The sequence below is a fragment of the Halichoerus grypus genome, chromosome 3, assembly GCF_964656455.1.
Source record: "Halichoerus grypus chromosome 3, mHalGry1.hap1.1, whole genome shotgun sequence".
Taxonomy (NCBI): Eukaryota; Metazoa; Chordata; class Mammalia; order Carnivora; family Phocidae; genus Halichoerus; species Halichoerus grypus.
Genome location: NC_135714.1, coordinates 121,244,601 through 121,262,233, shown reverse-complemented (window position 1 = coordinate 121,262,233; position 17,633 = coordinate 121,244,601). Strand labels below are relative to the sequence as shown.

Below are 17,633 nucleotides of genomic sequence, written 5' to 3'. Positions count from 1 at the left end.
AGTATTTTTAAACTGATCTTTATAAAACCCAAATATATTATGTAGAATCATATCATCTTGTAGTATCATTTCATCTCCTTGTCAGACCCTGCCCTGTTTCTCCCACTCATCCTCCCATCCTTCTCTCACGTAAATACATGCCGCTACACGCTTATTCAGCAAACATGTAACAGCACACAAACATAGCAAGCACCACATATCCTTGCTTCTTTTTTCTTTTCTTTCTTTTTAATACTGTATGCTTTAACCCACCTTCCCTCCACCTAAGTCCTGCTGGGGCAATAGGCATAAACCAGAGCTATCCTGGGCACGCTGGGATGTGTGGTCACCCTAAGCCTAAGGTCACACTGAAAACTCTTTAGATTTGAACCCTTTATTTCATTTATGGCAAATACTACATCTCTTTCTCTAATTATTCTAAGTATTTTGAGGTGTCCTATGTAGACTGTAAGGCCATGTATGCAGATACTCTGATCTCCATAGTTTCTTGCCCAATGCAGAATGTAGAGAAGAAAGTAGAGCAATTATTAAGAGCACAGACTTAGGAGTCAGAAGGAATGAGATTCAAATTCCATCTCTACCTCTTTTGCTGATGTAAACTTGGCTATTTCTGAGTTTTGCCTTTTGCAAAATGGATCTTTGTACTTCCCTTACAGTAGTAGTATAAAGGTTGAAGATCATTAGGGTGAGGGGATGGGCCTTTGTAAAATAATTAGTATTCAATAAATGGTAACTTTTATTACTAACGTTCTATGAGCTTAGCTGATGATTTTATGAATCAGTGTTAAGTGAACCCATTCATTAATTTTCTTTTTTTCCTGGAATTCTCAATGGTTTGTAAGTTGGAGCAATAGCAGCTATAGTGATAGATTGAGAAAGGCTAATTCCACACCATAATTGTCTAGAAAAAGGAAGTAAAATGCCTTAGGGATTGCTGAGGAACAGAGAGATCAGGATGAGTCATATGGGCTCCACTTCCTCTCAACCCTGAGAACATTTCTGTGTAGGAATGTGCTGGACACCATGTCCTCACAATGTATAAAATCCGAGGAGTGAGAAAGTGGCTTCTTCCTCTCTATTAGGGATGGGGCCTGAGAGGAAGTTCTGTTTCATTGTGTGAGAGCTGAAGAATATCATCTATCTAATTGTTCTGCACACAATCCCAGCTCTACACCCCATGGACTACTAATGAGATCCTTGTCTTCCTCTGGACGCCTCAGCTTTCTCATCTGAATAATGAAGATGTTGGACCAGGTGATCTCTAACGTCCCTTTAGGTTCCAACAATCTGAGTTGAGGAAAAGCTTTAAGCAAATTAGAGGGACCCTAAACAAGACAAAAATAGGGAAAAAATAGCCTTTTTCTAAGGTCTGTGTCTTTGTGTCTTACTCAGTTGGACAGAAGACAGTCAATACAGAATGTGATTTCTGACTGAAGTGCAACAAAGCATGAACCAAATGGATAGGAAAAAAAAAACCTGTTGTGTCCTAAGAATTCTCTTGGTTCTACTACAATGAAACTACTGACACATTTTTTATTTTAATCAAAAAAGTTAACTGTAAGCAATTACCACAGTTGGCTCTGCGTGATATTTTGTACTCTCCCAGATAGCCATCTATTTGGCAAACAACACAGCCGTTTCAAGAATTATTGTAGAAAATTGTTGCAAGTGTCAGAAATGATGAGTCCTTAGACTCAGCCTGATTATCTCTGTCAGCATAGTTACAAAAGGGAACAGAGAAGGGGAAAAAATGTATCCAAGATACATACTCTCTCCTGGGTCTTATGATTTATAATTGCGACCTCTGTCTATAATTCATATAAGGTAGGTTCCCCAGGATGTTGATTCACCCCATCCCCTGTCTTTCAGATATGGTCTCTCATTCATTTCTATTTCTTCTGCTTTACTCCAGACCCTTACAACTTTTCACCCAGACCATTGCAGTAGTCTCTTAATTGTTCTGCTTTCTCCAATCCCTTGCCTTCCAGTCTACTTCCTAAAGTTCAGCACCCATCAGTCACTCCCTGCTACATAGAGAGTGATGCCAAAATTTTTTAGCCTGAACTTTAGGGGCCTCTGTCATTTCAGGATCAATCAGCTTTTCCTACATCATTGCCCCCTCCTCTTTTCTAATCCTTTTAGACTGTTGTCAGTTCACACCATTCAATGCACAAAGTCAGTACTTAAAAGAGTATTTCATAAATTAATTAATTAATTAATTAATTAATGTCTTTGAGTTTTTAACCCAGTATTCCCTCAACTTATTTCATCAGAGATATCTTGGGAAATGTTATTTTCATGGAGTTGTGTTCTGTATCCTTAGAGGGGCTGAGGGGTACAGATCAAAAAGGGAAGTTAATCAAGATCTATAGTCAAGCGACTAGAACTTATATTGGGACAATATCATTAAAAAAAGGAAAAGAAATACCCAGTATTAAACAGAAAAACAGGAGGAAGTAAGTCTCTGGTCAGTAGAAAACAGCTGAACATCTTTTTTTTTTTTTTTTTTTAAGATTTTATTTATTTATTTATTTAGAGTGTGAGGTGGGGCTCCATGCTGAGCATGGAGACTGACCCTGAGCTCGATCTCACCTCCCCGAGATCATGAACTGACGCTCAACCGACTGAGCCACCGAGACACCGCTGGCTGAACAACTTTTGAGATCATTTATCAACCCTGAATAAATAGTGGAGTTCTAGGAAGCCAGTTATAAGGCTTTCCCAATGGCCAGAATCAGGAGTCGTATGCAGGACACAAAATCTAGATAACTAAAGGTCATTAACAGTATTAGATACTTAACCAAATAGGTAAGAGAGAGCTGAACTGATTTTCTTTTCTTTTACACAAGTGGTGATACTTATTCGTTGCTACCGATACCTGCTACATTTTCCAGGCGACTTTCAGAATAACATAGGCTATAATCTGTCGGTATATATGGACCTTGATTTTTATTTGAGAGCTTAAGGGCAGCCCCTGGAGTCAGGCTGGCCTGCTCTCCCAGGCCCCCAGCTCCACCAGGGAAGCTAGCTCGCCGTGGATTAATCTCATGATTCCCTGTCTGGTGCTTATCAAGAATGGAATCAGAAGTCTTATTTTGGGCATGTTAATTTTCTCTTAACTTGGGGATAAAAATTATCCCGAACTCCAAGAGAGTGGCAAACTTGATCAGTGAGACAGTGGTTGTTTATATTTTAAGTACCAAAGCAACAAGCACATTACAGAATGTTTTTTAAGGACTGGTTTCCCTTCTTCTGACTGTTAACTTTGAAGCAATTAAAGCTAAGTCATCTTGTTGGCACTCCGGTACAAAGAAAAGCTAGTTATGTTGCATGGGAAATAGAAAATGAATTATGGGTTTATATCTAGACCTGTGCACTTATTTCTTTATAGAATTTCCTTATTTATCTGCCCATTAAGGTACGTAAGATGTAATGTGGTTTTGTTTTGTTTCTTCTAAAGAAATTTCTTTAAACAAGTGTCACTCTCCATTTCGGTTCCCATCCAGCCAGGATGATGGAAAGTTTGTCACTTTTATTTCGAGCCTTCCTCTTACCACAGGTCTTATCTTGCGCTGAAACTTCTAGAAGGCTTGTCTGTTAGCAGTCATTAGCCACTGGTGTGCCCATTTCCTGTTCACTGTGGTATTTCATTCACCTTTATTTCGTTGCATCCGAGCCAAACTCAAGACAAGGGACTGTTTGGCAAGACCAGTGACTGAGGACTGAGGGCCAGCTTCCTGGATGCATCCAGCCTCCCTTCCTGTCTGGTGGTCATTTGTCCCCAGGCACCCATGTGGAACAAGGCACAAGGCTTCACCCCCCGCACGCCCCCCACACCAAACTTTGTCCTTTTGTCTTCTTCCTAGTTGTTCTCTGTCTTTATGTGTCTCTCTCTCCCTTCCCTTTCCTTCTCCCTCTCCCTCTCTTTCCTCTCCCCACCCTCAAAGATCCTATTCCCCCTCATTGGCCACCTCACATTTTCTCTGTCATGAGATTAACGAAGGGCAGATCTACTTAGTTTGGGCACTGCTAAAATTCCTGGAACACATGCTTTATTCTACACCCTAAAATATAAGAGAACAAAAAATAATACCTCAAAAATTATTTTACTGCAGTCTTACATACATTTAAATATAGTGATCACATTGCATATTAGTCTTCTCTTATCCAAATAAAATTAACCGTAAACACCTCCTCATAAGCTTTTTTCTTCAGTCCTTTAATCATTTATGATACTTCTTTCTGGACCTTATCCAAATATCCTTCTTTCTAAAATTCTAAGATCAAAACTGGAATCAGTTCTCTGGTAATCATCTGATGGAAGCAATTATACTTTCAACTCATTATGTCCTCTTCCTCCTTTCTTTTTTTTCTTTAAATTTTTATATATATGTATATATAGGGGTGCCTGAGTGGCTCAGTCAGTTAAGCATCCGACTTTTGATTTCAGCTCAGGTCTTGATCTCAAGGTCATGAGTTCGAGCCCCCCAAAATTATGTATAAAACATGTTTAGACTTGATACCAAGCCACTTTCCTATCTTTTCTTGAATTGTTTTTCTGGGCATATGTACCTTCTGTCTCTTCAAAGGAATGTTCAGATACTATCTGAAAGTGTCACTACTTGGAGCCTTGCTTCTTCTGACAAGAGGATATTCCTATTTTCTGGGTACTTTATAAAACTAAAAGAGTGAAATGGAAGAAGAGTAAAAAAGTGATACCAGGGAGAAACTAAATCAAAATGGTCGAATAAGTCACATGTCTTTTTTTAGCTCTAACAATAGGTAAGAATGGGTAAGAACACCTTCAGAGACCAAACACAGTGTCAACATGCTTGGCATTCTTTGATTTTCGCTCCCTACCTCAACTAGTTCTTATTGAACTGTCACCTATTCTATTAGTAGAAAAAAATATGCATCTCTAGAGTATTGCCATTGTGTTTGAATAGAATCAAAGAATCACGGGAAGGTGGAGATGAAAGTAATTTTAGAAGTCCCTTAATCTAATGTAACAACTAGCAAGAAATCACACCTGCCAGCTTCAGACAGAGCAAGAAGCCTTGTGCTTGAAGGAGCCCAGTCATAAAGTGAGAGGAATATGGTTTTTCCACTGGACAGACAGGGATAAAAATCCCCTATCTGCCACTTGAACAAGTTTTGTGACCCTTTTGGGCTCTTGGAGATAATAATGCCGACCAGCTTGGCTGTGTGTAAGAAATGAACAAGATAACACCTACAAAGCAGCTTTCACAGGGTAGGACATGATGCATGGGAGATCTTTTTCTTTACTTCCACACACTCCCTTTGCTTCCCAAGGTAGCCCAGACTTTATACTAGAGAAACTTGGACTCTCTGAAATCAGCCTCTTGATTTTTTCCTCTTCTCTAAGCCAGTGGAGCGCTTCTGATTCTCAACGTCTTCCATCTTCGTCTTCTCTGATATGCCAGGCTCTCCAGCTCACTATTACTTCCTGGTTATTAGGCTCTAGTATCCTCTAGTTCATAGCAGTCCCCCTTCCCCCAAAACGTGTCCTGTCCAGAAATGCATGCAGTGTCCTATGGGGAGGACTCCCGCTTCCTTTGGGGCTGTGTTTTGCTTAATACTGCTCTTTCTTTTATACCAAACTTATCCATGATGATTAGAAAACATCTATGACCCAGATACTCAAAGCAGTGACAAAATCTTACATCTTCTGAGTAATTTCTTCATTTAGGGGCTTTTCCTATAATCTACATAATATATTTTGAATTAGATTCTGAAATCCAATTAGAATGAAGAAACCATCTTAAATGTGGCAGGTGATCCAGTGGCCACAAAGGCTAATCTTGCTTCTAGGCCACTGGAAATTATCCCACCTTTGACATTGTTTTATCAAAATTTTCCCTGGATTTAAATAGTTGTACAGTTTCTTAAAGTCCTGGAAATATACTTTTAATATTCTAGTTATAAATTAAACTTTTGAAAAGCTTTGGTAGATAATTTGACATTTAAGACTATTTTAAGCTTTAAATTTCATGGGCCTTGATCTAAACTGAACACAAGAAGTCTTTCTCCCCTTATTTTATCAGACTGCTGTGTAAGCAAACTGTGAAGCAGACTAACTACATTCTCAGGATCCTTTCCTTGCGATTGCTGTTGTAAAGCATCGGCAAGGCCTTCAGATTTAGTTTCTCATCTATAAAATGTGCAGTTCAACTTGAAGATTTTTTGAAGGCACTTTTACATCTGAGAATCTATGATTCTGTGATTTCTGTACCAGTCTCAAAGTTCTTATTGATACGAGACCTACATTATATTCATTTTTACACAGATTGGCCAGCTTAAACTCTGATGCAACCCACCAATCTAGGGCCTGAAACATGGTGCTCTATTAAGATTGATTTATTAGATGAATGTGGAGTCAAAGAAAACTCTGTAAAAATATTGGCTTTCAAATCTTAGCACATAATTTCAAGCTGGTGTACCCACGGCCCCAAACCTGGATGTAATTAAATGTTAAATGGTCTCATTTTAGCATGGGAGGAAATCAGCTTTCTGGTCAGAAGTAAATCTTTTTCAATTTAGTTCTAATTGGGAATTTTCCTTTGGGGGAGCTAGAAGAGCTCTAATGGTTAAAGGAATAAAATACCAAATAGCAAAACTCTTCATGAATGATTACCCAGCAGAAGAAGATAGGAAGACTCACTTTTTTTTAGATTTTATTTTATTATGTTATGTTAGTCACCATACATTACATCATTAGTTTTTGATGTAATGTTCCATGATTCATTGTTTTTATATAACACCCAGTGCTCCATGCAATATGTGCCCTCTTTAATACCCATCACCAGGCTAATCCATCCCCCCACCCCCTCCCCTCTAGAACCCTCAGTTTGTTTCTCAGAGTCCATTGTCTCTCATGGTTCGTCTCCCCCTCCGATTTCCCCCCCTTCATTTTTCCTTTCCTACTATCTTCTTTTTTTTTTTTAACATATAACGTATTATTTGTTTCAGGGGTACAGGTCTGTGATTCATCAGTCTTACACAATTCACAGCGCTCACCATAGCACATACCCTCCCCAATGTCACTTTTGTTTTTAGTGGTCTGGGTGGTTTGAGAGGATACCTGCAGTGGGGGACTTGAGATCTACCATACAGCCGTAGTCACCCACAGAAAAGAGGGAGAAATACGCAGATGTCATCAAGTCATGCACATTGGGTTTTATTTAAGGAAATGTCTCCTCATGTAGCAGTGATGTATTTAAAAGTGAGACTTTTTTTTTACTTGTTTTTAAGTGATGGCTTTGATGGGTCTGTAAAGAAAAAAAAAATCATTTTCTATCCTGCAGATTTAGTCACTGCCCTTAAATGACTGATCATGTCACATTTCAGTGGAGGCAACATGGTGATTTGCTTCCATGGTGATCTACTAATGATGGCTAAAACGAATGACTCTGTATTGTCAGGGCACCTTGCAAGGCGGCCACTAATTAGTTATTTTTTCATAATCTGCTGGTGAGGAAATTACTAATATCATTACTTAACACATCCTTTGCAGTTTACACTTGCAGAGTGCTTAAAAATTCATTTGTGGTTACGAGGAAATGACCATTTGTGCTATTCTTAGTAGAAAGAAGGAACAGCACCCATGCTCACAATGCGCCATAGTCAGGGGCCTCGAGCCTTAAGTTCTGTGCTGGCCCCTTGGCCACGTGGCCTTCAATTCTAGCTGAATAATGGAATGTGTGAGGCATTTTTAATGTATTATGCTAATCTCCAGAGAATGAAGTCAGTAAACAATAAAGTAATTCAATTATAAAACTATCCTTCCAGAAACAAAACAAAACAAAAAAACCACTACCTTTTAATTTAGTAATTTTCACTTCTAAGGCGTATTCAGCAAACAGACTGGAAAATGTGAAATGTGCTCTGGCAGTTGTTTTAAAAAAAAAAAAAATCTAGTATAAATTAGTCCCCTGTATTTGCATTAAGGACTGTCACAAAATCCTTTCAACTTACTTTTTGGCCACTAGTGTACCCCTCAGCCAGATGGGCCTATCTACAGGTGGCCCCAGTGGGAGAGAGTATTTCTATACTATTATATTGATAGATTGTGGTTAATATTTAACCTAAATTTGTAATCAGAATATAATATTTATAATATGATTGATAGATAGATGAGAGAGAGGTGATTTAGGAGACTATACTTCTCTCCTAACAAGGAAGATGGGAGAGGCAAAAAGTTTTCGACGAAGTTAAGATTTGCTACAGATAACTTTCACCTTAAAACTGGACAGGAGGGAATGGTAGTGATACTAGAGAAATAATACTGGGCAAGGAAGCTTTTCTTAATCACAAAAATATCAATTCTTTAAAACCTACCGCGTATTTCCTACCTAAGTGCCGCAGAATGTTGAACAAGTAACCAGCTCACTCACACAATTGACAATAGGAATTATGCAAGTCCAGAATAACTCTCCTTTTGCTCAGTAAACCATTTGTTTTATTCAGAGAAGCTGCTATTTCACTTTGTCACTGGCTCCACAGTCCTTAGGTCTTACCAAAGAACAAGGAAACACCAGAGCACAGCACAACATGATTGAATGGATGCTTTAAACTAAGTCAGATAGATGTCCGAAGTAATTATGACCACTGCTGGCCAGTGATGTGGTCAAATGCCTCATCAAGAATGTCTGTGTAGGAGGTTTTCAGGGGCTGCAACTGGTTGAAAGGGGGCTATGGAAGCTCAGAGGCTTGTTCCTATGGCACTCTTCTTAAGACTGAGTGACAACCAGTTTTCTGCTTCAGAACCTGGAGGAGCTCATAAAGATCAAACCACCCCTTGACAACTGAGTATGATTGAAATTCTGAAAACTCTGAATACTGATGAAATATAACATGGAACTTTTATTTTCGACTTATGTAAGTATGGCAGATCTCAGACATGCCACAATTGGAGCTGCTTTTAAGCCCAATTACAAACATCCATTTTTCACTCACACAGAAAATCTTTTCTTTCCCAAAGAGTCACTCTGCAAATATGGATCTCTTTTCAGATCAGGAGTCCCTTGGAGATAGATTTGGCCTCATCTAAGTAAGATGAGCAGCAGAAAACATAGTGTATGAGCTGAACTAACAGAAGGGTGCTGAGTCGAGTTTTGTTCAACGAATCGTATGGCTGGCAAGGATGACATGTCAGATGTTTCATTCATTTTAAATACCAAACCATTTCCATAAATCATTGTTATAACTTTAAATGCATTATGTAGGTATAGTAACAATAGATGGTGTGTTTCAATGTGCCAGGCATGTCCGTTTGCTTCACTACATACTGTGTTTCTCATTTCGTTTTCCGAAGATGTATTTATCAGATTATTTTTTATGGCCTGATCCATATTTTAGTTTTATTCATGTAGTCTTGTTGATTGGTGCTGTTATGCTTCTTATGCAATTGATTCTTCCTGGTACGTACACATTCAACCCACGTGAATATCATCTTAGTGTCTCTCTCTTCCTTCTTGCACATAAAGCAAAAGGAATCTTCTTTTTTTAAATGCATTTGTCAATGTAGTACAGGAAGAAAAAAATGCACAGGATGCATTTGGGGCTGTTTAGCATAAAAACTCCATCTGAAACAGCTGTATTATATAACATAATGTGTTGTATTTCAGGATATTTAAGGTTGAGTTTCTTTCCTGTGTGAATGCTATACTATTTTCTTTTCTCCCCTGACTTCCCCCTCCCCCTGTTTAACAGCAGACAAACCCAGGGAGCACTGAATGAATCCGATGATCCCGAAACAGGCTGTCTAACTGATAACAAGCCAACTTCTCGACACTTCTATCCTGTCGCCTTGCTGCTTGTCAGCTCACACCTGCTAGTTGTGTGGCTTATTTTAAGTCTTGCATTACTATTAGCCAAATACCAATAAGTTTTATGTTGTATTCCTTTCTTTTCTACAAATGACAATGGACTTTAAATTACGGGGCGGGGGTGGGGGCGATGCTGTAATATTTCTACATTTTCAGATTCACAGAATTTAAAAAAAAAAACAAATGTTTGAATTGTGTTTTGTTTGTTTTTCCTGAAATCTACAAAAAGAAGTACTATGCATTAAGGGAATTATTTTGCTCTTTTGTTCATGGAAAAGTGTTTCCCACTGTTAACTAGCTCAAAAGAATTTTTAAATTACTGTCTTTGGAATAAGACAAAGAACAGAATCCTGAAAGCTTGAAGTTCTGCACCTCCCGTTTCTCTTCCCATTCAATTTATCAAAAACAAGAATGAATTGGCACAATGCACTGAAACCCTGAGACAAGTCTTAGAGACGTGGGAGGTTCCAGACTTTATTTCCACTGTGCTAATATCATTGTTGCCGTCAGCTGATAGAACCTTCTGTGTGATTCCTTAACCTGTGAGTTATGTTAGTTCTTGGCTTCAGTTGACCCTTTTCTGTCAAGTAATTTTAGAATGGCTATTTATGTTTTGTAATTAAATTAACCTGTTTGTAACTATTGTTTGGGTTGATTTGGCTCTCAGAATACTTTTCTGTTCTTTTTAACAAAGTCTTGTTTGTGTCTTACGCGCCATTTTCAGCACCTGTGACTTTTGTACTGTCTGCACAAGCCCCCTTCCTTTATAAAGCGGAGACTTGGACCAGGCTGTTCGGAAAGCCATTCTTCTCTTCGTTGCACAGCTAAAATAATGAAGTAAAATAGAGATGAAATTTTCCTTTAAAAATCTATAGGGCCAGACTTAATCAATTAAATGCCTTATTCCTAGAACCTGCATCCTTAGGGCTACATGTAGATTTTAATGTGTTTTAAAAGAGACTGAGAAGTTAATTTGTGGCAAAGTTATAAAAAAAGGCAGATATATTTATGAAACTAAAGTGAAGCTGTATTGTGGAGCAAATTATATTTAAAGAGTTTATTAAACCTTAAATATCTGTTAAGAGCAAAGAGACTTGACTCATCTCTTTCCGAGGGCAATAACGGTATTGGGCCTGGCCTAGGATTTAATTTTGTAAGATGTATCATCATTTGTGAAAAAAAAAAAAAATGTAGAGTTGAATCTTTGTTATTTTTACTTGGACTGTTGCTGCAACTCTGCATTGAACAAATAAAGCATATTTATTTATTCTGTGTTTCATGAAGTTGTGCTTTTTCCCCTTTCACCAGAGAAGGATGCCGCATAGAGAATGTACTGAAGAATGTCAAATGCAGAAAGTATGCTTTCAACATGCTACAGCTGATGGCTTTCCCCAAGCAGTACCGACCTCCAGAGGGGACTTATGGAAAAGTTGACACCTAACTTTACCAACACGTAAATAAGCAGGAACACAAACACGCTGCAGTCGGATAATCTCCACCCTTTTAACTTTTTTATTGTCACGAATTTGTGGAGGGAGGTGATCAGGGATGTTTGCCCAAATCTAGGCATTATTTGGATTAGGTATTAGCATATTACTCTGAATGAAATCCATTAAAAAAATCTTAAGTAACATTGTGATTCTAGGTCTCAGCTTCAACGCGTTGCCCCTCGCTGGCTGTGTTCAGCTCAAAATGGGTGCATTTCATTCATGGAGTCCTTCAGCCGGAGGCATTCTGAGGAAACGTAGGTTGTCACAGGAGGAAGACAGGTGACTCAGAGAGGGGCGCTTGACCTCCAAAGGGAAGACGAGAGGGGACAGGGGAGGGAGACTCAGACATGTTATTTCACAGCCGTACTCACGTGTAACCTTAAAGCCCATGTGTGGGATTCGGAAAATACTTTTCCAGTGAATTAAAATTCGGTAGCATGAACGCATGATCTTGACTGTGGAAGCGGGTTGCCGGTGTGCTTGTAAAGACTTGGGTCCTCCAGGCCAGACAAGACCAGTCCTCCCGAACAGGTACATGACAGTGTTAGCAACACGGAGAAGAGACTTTTCCATAACGTGGTATCTTTTCAAAACTCTGACTCGTGTCGTGTGGCCCCATGACAGAAGTGGTGATAGAGAAAGTTGAATAGAATAGTAGGAAAAAACACTGGAGGAACAGCAACTGCAAGGAAATGAAAGATGATCAGCCTGCTGATGTCAAACCTAAAAATCCCCAACAGCCTGAACTTTATGTAGCCAAGTTCATAAAAGTCAATAAACTATCTTTGCGATGTTTTCCAATAGTCCTCTTGCTACAGAATATGGATGGTGGAAGTATGCATTGTCTGGCATAGATTACTATGTGTGAATAAACATTTTAAGACCTATGCAACCGTAATTAGTGATAAACTGAAACAATTATTTCTGTTAACCTGAATTTGAAATTTATTCTCAGGGAAATCGCACCATAGGTTTTCCAGAATTCCAAATTAGAAATTGCTTTAGACATCATCTTGTATAAGGTCATTATAAATAGGTAAATTAAAGCACAAGGAAGATATGCACCCCAATCATCCAGCTAGATAATTTTAGAACCATGATTAAAATCTCTTCTTACCTTCCTAACCTGTGGCTTGTCTAGTCTCCAAATTGCCATGCTAAAAATACATGAAAATTGTGGGAGAATGCTAGTTCGTTAAATAGAAATTGGCATTTATTGCCAGAATTGAACCTTGGAGTATAATGGTCTGAATAAATGAAACCTGTTTTCTCCAGATGTTAAAGAGTTTATTCTTTTTCCTCACTCATTGGAAGAGTATGCTAGCCAGAGCATAAATCTCCCCTTGGAAATGCTGGAGGGCTGTTACATAGACATCTCCTGGCTGTGACCACATTCAGTGGATGATATTATGAGGCTTTCCAAGCTAGCATGACAGCTTCTTGGCTAAGATGTGTGTTGAACTAAGGACTCCAAACAGATCTCTAGGTTCATGTTGGGTTTTTCAGATTACTACAAATTTTAGATAACCGTTTGGGGCTTTTAATACTAGAATTCTCAATCCATTATTTTAGCTACTGACTTGTGGGCATTATATTTGAGGCCATTGACAAACAGTTTACAGGTTTTTTAATAAAAAGATGCAGTGTACTATAGATCTATTTACAGACGAAGTTTCGTGGTGTTCTCCCTTTTATGCTTCCTTCTCCATTTCAGTGATTAAATATAATTTTTGAATTGTTCAATTTTATTTGAAAATGGTAGGATTTGTGGTTATTTCCATGATCCCATTGGATTTAAGGTAAAGAGGTTTGGGATGACAGAGGTTCTTGAGTAACGATGAAGCCTCATTCAGTATATCAAAGAGTGGTCCGTGTTCCAAGAGACCTTAAATGAAAATGTATCATCCTGTAAATACTCTTATAAACAGTCATTTTTGTTTATATTTTTAAAAATGAAAACTCTTGACTCAAATACTGAAAAAATATTTATTTACTAGAAAACCAATAAGTAGGGTCTTCTATTTGGGGAAGATATCCCAAAGATATTTTTTTCTTTTTTAATAAGTACTGATAGAGAAGTCTCAAAGGCTAGAGCTTACTGTAATACAAACGCATAGAAGTTTTCTTTTATTATTAGCAGAGTCATCTGCCTTTCCCTATACAAAGCCTGTGTATCTGTGCATACCGTTAGACGTGGATTTAACCAAGAAAATTCATGTTTCATACCAACAGCAATACTGCTCCTTTCCTGAGAGCTATTCCAAGTACTGTTGGAAATCCACCTCACTATTTCTTAAGCTATTACATTTTTTTAAATCAAAAAGCATATGTTAAAAAGTTTTAAAATCTCCTTGGTACAAACACAGCCTCGTCATGCTTTCCTCTGTCTCTTTTTTTATTTAAAATATACACCAGCAGGCCTATTTCAAGATATCAGATTGAACCAGAAACTGAACCAAGAAAATGACATTTCCAAACAATATAAAAATTTTTTTGGCTAAAAATATGTTTCCCCTCTAATGTTATCAAATGCAGAAATGAGTTCTGTATAGCTATTTGCAGAGTTCTATAGAAAACATATTTAAAAACAAGGGAAGGTGAAATCTTGATTATGTTTGACCCAGTGGCAAAAGACCCAGAGCCTGAAAATGTTCCACGAAACAGCTGAACATAAAAGTTTCAGATATTTGGTTGAAGCAGACCCACATCTGGATGCATTTATTAATTTCTCGTGTGGTTTTTTTTTTCCTTTGTAAATATTGTCTTGGATTTTGTTTATATCCTGCCAAAACAATCCTTTGGTGTTCAGTCAGTCCAGTAATCCAGTGAGTCAGAGCCAGCATTTGATCCTGCTGACAAATTGTGCTAAAATGACCAACCAACTAATTAGAGCAGTATACCATGTGACTAACCTCCAGTTCTCACTTTATAAGACAAATCCTTGTTGTTGTTGTTGTTGTTGTTGTTGTTTCTGAAAAACTGTGAAGTCTTAAAAGCCAGCATCTGGATGGAAGATACTTCCTTTTTTTTTTTCCCCCTCAACTACATATGGTATTTTGCATAAAATAAGACTCAGAGTGGAAAAGAAAAAAGATCTGTATGGAATAATGCTTTCCTTCCCAACAAATCAAGCCCCTCCTTATGTAAAGTATGATACATGCCAAGGAGAAAGGATACCAGTGGTGCACAAGAACTGACTCATGCAGACTCATGAGAGCTGATCATTAAATTTTCAGGAATTTTGTAAGCCAGTTGTTAAATACACCATCATGAAATACTAAGTTATCAAAAGCAGTTGAATGAATTTTATTAAAAACAAATATAATAATCAAAACTTACCACCTCCTAATTATGTTCCTTCATTTTACTCTTTACCTGTGATTATTTATGTCCACTGTCTCTGCACAGTGGAAACACTATATCATCATGTGCTATTGTGCATCTCTTCCTGACTCCACATCCAGGAACACCACGTGGGTAGCTTGAAATTGACTACAGTGGGAGTATTTACATGCAGAAATTACCCAGTGCTGCAAACTGGAACTTTTAATTCCTGGAAAGCTAGTTGTTAAACACTTACCAGCACACAACCGAATGCTACCATCACTTTTTTCTCCAGCAAATAATAAATAATTGGAAGCATTATAAAATTATTAATATGGTATTAAGTGCAATCAGGCATCTTCAGATGACCACAGTTCTGGATTTCCCCTTTCTAAAGACACCTATTAGACTCTAAGTAATATTTGGTATTTATATGTTATTCATAATTAAATTATATAATCATACAGATGCATTTAAAAATGTATCTCTCTTGATGTTCTGCAAGGGAGATCTTAACAATGCAGCCTTAGTGTAAGCACTAACAACTGTGGGCTAGATTCAGAGAAATGTTAGCCTAATTAGAGTATCCCTGAAAATGTGCTTCAGTACAAATTTTTAAGTTTATAATTTTAGCATTTGCTAAAAGCAGAAAAAACAGTAACATATCACTGTGTCCAGATTCTAATAAGTATAGTTCAGTTGAAACCCACACGGTTAGATTAAGCAAATTAAACTCTGGCAGTATGTTAAAACACCACAGACATTTTAGATGTTTGATTTCCAAACAGGATGGCATATCAGTTGTCTAATTCAATATGCAAGGGCACCTTTTGTAATCTTTAGGAAATAAATTAACGTTTATCACAGATTTAAGAAACTGGCCTGAGAAAAACTGTGATCAGCAGTTACGGAGGGAAGCAAGTGTGTTGAACACAAAGCATCCCTAATAGCTGGAGGCTTTACAAATTATGCACCACTGAAGAGAATGATTTGCTGAGAGTTGTGTGGTTGATTGACAATTTTAGTGTGAATTGACATTCATTTAGCTCAGCTGCAGTCTGCAGAAGCTTTGCTTTTTTCCCCATATTTATATTTTATTGCTTTGCAAAGAAAGTCCCAATATATTATATCCTTTGTTTCTTTGGCATTTTTAAGTTAGAACTTTCTACCCAAACAGATGCTACCGATAGCAAAACTGTCTTTAAGAACAGGAAAATAAAATCAGTTTAGATAAAATATTGTGGGCCAATTAGGTATAAAGTTAAGGTATGGAAATTTGGATTTTTACTTTCTGAGTCATGGTGCACATTAATCAGTCTTTGAATTTTATTTCTAAGCAAGTAAGAGAGTCTAAAGCATTTCTGATGTCAAAGAAACAAAGCCTATCTGACTACTAGTAACAAGGAGGTAGGAAAAAAAATTGTAAGGTAGTATTAGCCAAAAAAATAAATTGTACGTGCAATTAGCTGTCCTCAGCTTGAATATCATAGATTATGTGAACATTTAAAATTATCAATCAAAAAAGGAAAACATGGCTCACAATGAAATATACTACCCAGAGTGAATATCAGGAGAGAGAAGACCTAACACAAGCAATGTTGCCTGATAAGACAGATCTTGTTTATCTTTAATAAATCGAGTTCGTTAAGATGATGTTGCACTTTCCTACTCATAGCATGAATATATTCACGAGCTTCCTAAAATCATTGAAATTACTCTATGGTCACAAAAGGGCATAATCCAACAGTCCATCTTTAATGATCACTTGGTACAGTTTCATTGTCTAGCAGGAAATACTGACTCACATATTGGCGAGATTGCTTTCTCATCTATATAGGTCCTGTGATGCTTTTATATCACTGTCCATATTTAAAAAATATTTCATGTCAAAGGACTTTAAAACTTTTCAAAGGCAGGCTCCACAGGTGTGTAAGTGGAGAGACACTCCCATTTTCCTGCACAAGTGTGTTCTTTGTACACATATACTTCTCGTGTGAATATTTTATTATTTTGTTTAACCTAACATCTAATTTTCAGATTCTTGTGGTACTTATCTGAAATGTTGACATTTGTTTTCTTTTTATGTTAAGTATATATTCTAGATGAGCCAATAATGTGTATTCCTAGGAAATGGGGCACAGATAGGTTAGATCATGTTATACTGGCATTTGAAGAAATATCATTTTATTTTGTTGTTCCGTGTAAACCATATTCATTGTACATTGTGTGTATATTTTTGTTTCAATAAATGTGATTTTTATTTTTTATGTTTCTGTCTTTTTCTCCCTATCACACTTTTTTTTTCGTTTCCATCAGTGTAGCAATGTCTAAAAGTTAATTAAAATAGCAGAAGGGTATCCTAAACAATGGTTCAAAGAGAATAGACTAGTTTTCTGCTAGACCACAATTACAGTGCAAATTTTACATCGATTCTAGGTTAGTCTCATATTCACTAGCAGAATGCATCTTTAAGGGTTGCCATTCTGTAGGAATAAGATCAACCACAATTTAGAAAAGAGTTCAAGAACCAGATGTCAATGCTTCAACCCTGGGCAAATCACTGATCTTTGTAGCCCACATGCTGGTGGAGTCACTTGAGCACATGAACTAACTTCTCCTTACAGGCTAGTTGGATCTGATCGTTCATAACTCATTATAGTAGCTGATAGAACGCACATTCCACAGTTGTAATTATATCTTGTTGCCAAAAAATTAACCAAATGAGGCCCCTGCTTGCATGTAAAGAAAGGATGGAGTTTTGCCATCTGGAGCATTTCAAGAACATTGTTGATCCTGCAGCAAGAAACATTCCTCTTCTGTAATGTCATCATCATTAATATATGTTCGTACTAACATGTTGTTCTACATCTGAGCAGGAACAATCTGTAGGTAGCCCCGTGGTGGGACAATGCATAACGAATTAGGGCAAAATGCTGCCTGCCGTCAAACCAGAAGACAGCCTCAGTGAAGC

General features: G+C 37.5%; 1 protein-coding gene across 6 annotated transcripts in view; it reads left to right on the top strand.

Moving 5' to 3' along the window:
* The window catches only part of INPP4B (inositol polyphosphate-4-phosphatase type II B), an 802,990-nt gene extending 786,061 nt beyond the window's left edge, over positions 1-16,929 (top strand). For 4 of the 6 annotated variants that reach the window (XM_078069261.1, XM_078069262.1, XM_036105213.2 and 1 more), the window contains one exon: positions 9,733-11,119. In XM_078069261.1, coding sequence (XP_077925387.1) covers positions 9,733-9,907 — 175 coding nt within the window. In that variant the 3' untranslated portion in view covers positions 9,908-11,119. Of the gene's footprint in view, positions 1-9,732; positions 11,120-11,156 lie in introns of those variants that run through there. The other 2 variants (XM_078069264.1, XM_078069263.1) reach the window with 1 other exon arrangement.
* The last annotated feature ends 704 nt before the right edge of the window (positions 16,930-17,633 follow it).